Source organism: Rhagoletis zephyria, unplaced genomic scaffold (genome assembly GCF_001687245.7).
Source record: "Rhagoletis zephyria isolate East Lansing unplaced genomic scaffold, Rhagoletis_zephyria_1.1 Rzeph_scaffold_11324, whole genome shotgun sequence".
Classification (NCBI taxonomy): domain Eukaryota; kingdom Metazoa; phylum Arthropoda; class Insecta; order Diptera; family Tephritidae; genus Rhagoletis; species Rhagoletis zephyria.
In genome coordinates, this window is record NW_016168401.1 from 1 (window position 1) to 2,239 (window position 2,239).

The 2,239-nt window shown below is 39.2% G+C and overlaps 1 protein-coding gene across 1 annotated transcript; it reads left to right on the forward strand.

The window, feature by feature from the left end:
- Window positions 1-29: 29 nt before the first annotated feature.
- LOC108377017 (lysosomal aspartic protease-like) lies at window positions 30-1,664 on the forward strand. The gene is made up of 2 exons (XM_017633274.1): window positions 30-822; window positions 943-1,664. The coding sequence occupies exons 1-2, from the start codon at window positions 231-233 to the stop codon at window positions 1,611-1,613; spliced, it is 1,263 nt and encodes a 420-aa protein (XP_017488763.1). The 5' UTR covers window positions 30-230; the 3' UTR covers window positions 1,614-1,664.
- Window positions 1,665-2,239: the final 575 nt, after the last annotated feature.

The following is a 2,239-nucleotide window of genomic DNA, read 5'->3' on the forward strand; positions in this document are numbered from 1 at the left end:
TATGTACATTTCTGCTATGTCTGTTTACTTATTTAGGAGCTTAAAACCCGCTCAGTGCAATCGCGCTGATAAGATATTCTAGATATGTGTAGGCATGGTTATATATAGAAAGCATTTTCACCAAACCTACTCACTCTATTATTTAATATTCGAATATCAGGAGGTTACATAAATAGATACAAATTTATTACTTGTGGCACCTGTACCTTCAACTCCATCGGTCAGTCGAAATGTTAAAGTTGGCAGTTGGTGTTTTGTTGCTCGCATTGGTCGTCGATACAGCGCTCGTGCGTGTTCCACTAAAAAAACCCAACAAGTTACGCTCCATCAAGAATGTTGGCTCCCAGGTGGCTGTGCTGCGTCGCAAGTATAATTCAAGTTTCGTTGTCACAACAGAACAATTGAGTAATTATGTTGACGATCAGTACTATGGCGCCATCACCATTGGCACACCACCGCAAAGCTTTCAAGTTCTCTTCGACACCGGTTCGTCGAATCTGTGGGTACCCGGCGCACCTTGTGCATCCACCGATCAAGCTTGTCAGGATCACAATACATACAATTCGAACATATCCAGCACATATCAGCCTAATGGAGAAAGTTTTGCCATACAATATGGCACTGGAAATCTTACGGGTTACTTGGTGGCCGATACTGTGTCAATTAGCGGTTTGGCAATAACGGGACAAACCTTCGCAGTTGCAACATCTGAGCCTGGTAACACATTCGTCGATTCGGAATTCGATGGCATACTTGGCATGGGCTATCAAACGATTTCTGTTGATAATGTGCTGCCACCCTTCTATAATTTGTACTCACAAGGTTTAATTGACTCGCCCGTATTCNTCGTCGATTCGGAATTCGATGGCATACTTGGCATGGGCTATCAAACGATTGCTGTTGATAATGTGCTGCCACCATTCTATAATTTGTACTCACAAGGTTTAATTGACTCGCCCGTATTTGCTTTCTATTTGACACGCAATGGCACATCGTTGCAAGGTGGTGAACTTACGCTCGGTGGCATCGATACAAATCACTACAGTGGCGAGTTGACCTACGTGCCCGTCACAATCGAAGGCTATTGGCAATTCAATATGGACTCGGTCAGCATTGATGGTACTAATGCTTGTCTCGATTGCTCTGCTATAGCTGATACCGGTACGAGTTTGTTAGCTGTGCCAAGCAGCCTCTTGGAGAATATACAGAATGCAATTGGTGCTGTCTACAGCGAGGGTGAATACCTTGTGGAGTGTGCTGCATTGTCAAGTTTGCCGATCATTTCATTCACCATAGGTGGCACCACCTTCAACCTCACTAGTTCTCAGTATATAATTGAAACTGAGGACGAAAATGACGATATAGTGTGTATGTCTGCTTTTGAGGATGCCGGTACGAATTTTTGGATTTTGGGCGATGTCTTCATTGGCCAATATTACACAGTCTTCGATATGGGCAATAATAGGGTTGGTTTTGCTACGGCTGCATTAAATGGCACGCCAGCATTGAACGTCTCTGGTGGAGCTTTCAGTTTCAGTGTGGCTAGCATAAAAGTTTTGATACCTGCTTTTGTGTTCATATGTAGTAGATTGTGGTTGGCGAAGATGTTTTAAACGAACCACTACACTGCTGTAGTGTTGCTCATCGAAGGAGTGCATGACAAGATTGCGAATACATCGATTACCTAATTTAATAAGAACAAACTGTCAACATACATATTACAATTCTAATTAAATGCATTCACAAGCATCCTACTAATTTTGAAAATGTGTTTTTCTTGAATAATTTTTACGAGTTGCCACCTTTTTAAATAGTCAAATACGATTTAAATAAGTGAAATGAAATATAAAAATTTATGGATAGATATTAGAAGGGAGGAATTTGGAAAGTCTTACATCCGAAAACATTAAGAGGGTTTCCATATGTTTAAAAAATTTAATTAGATTCTATTAATAACTTAAATGCAACTTACAAGCCAAAGAGGTCTAAAAAATTTTATTTCAAAAATATCATTGGCGAGTTAAATGCAATCCTCACTATCCTTACTAATATTATAAATCCGAAAGTAAGTTTGTTTATGTGTTACGCCTTCACATCATTATCATGTTTGCCACCTGTTTGAAAAGTGAACTGTCTGAAAAATTTAAATATAGGTGTCAACCAAATTTTTTGAAAAAAAAAAAACATTTAATTTGAAAATTTTGAACATTATTGCCACTTGCTTAAAAATTAAACTCGA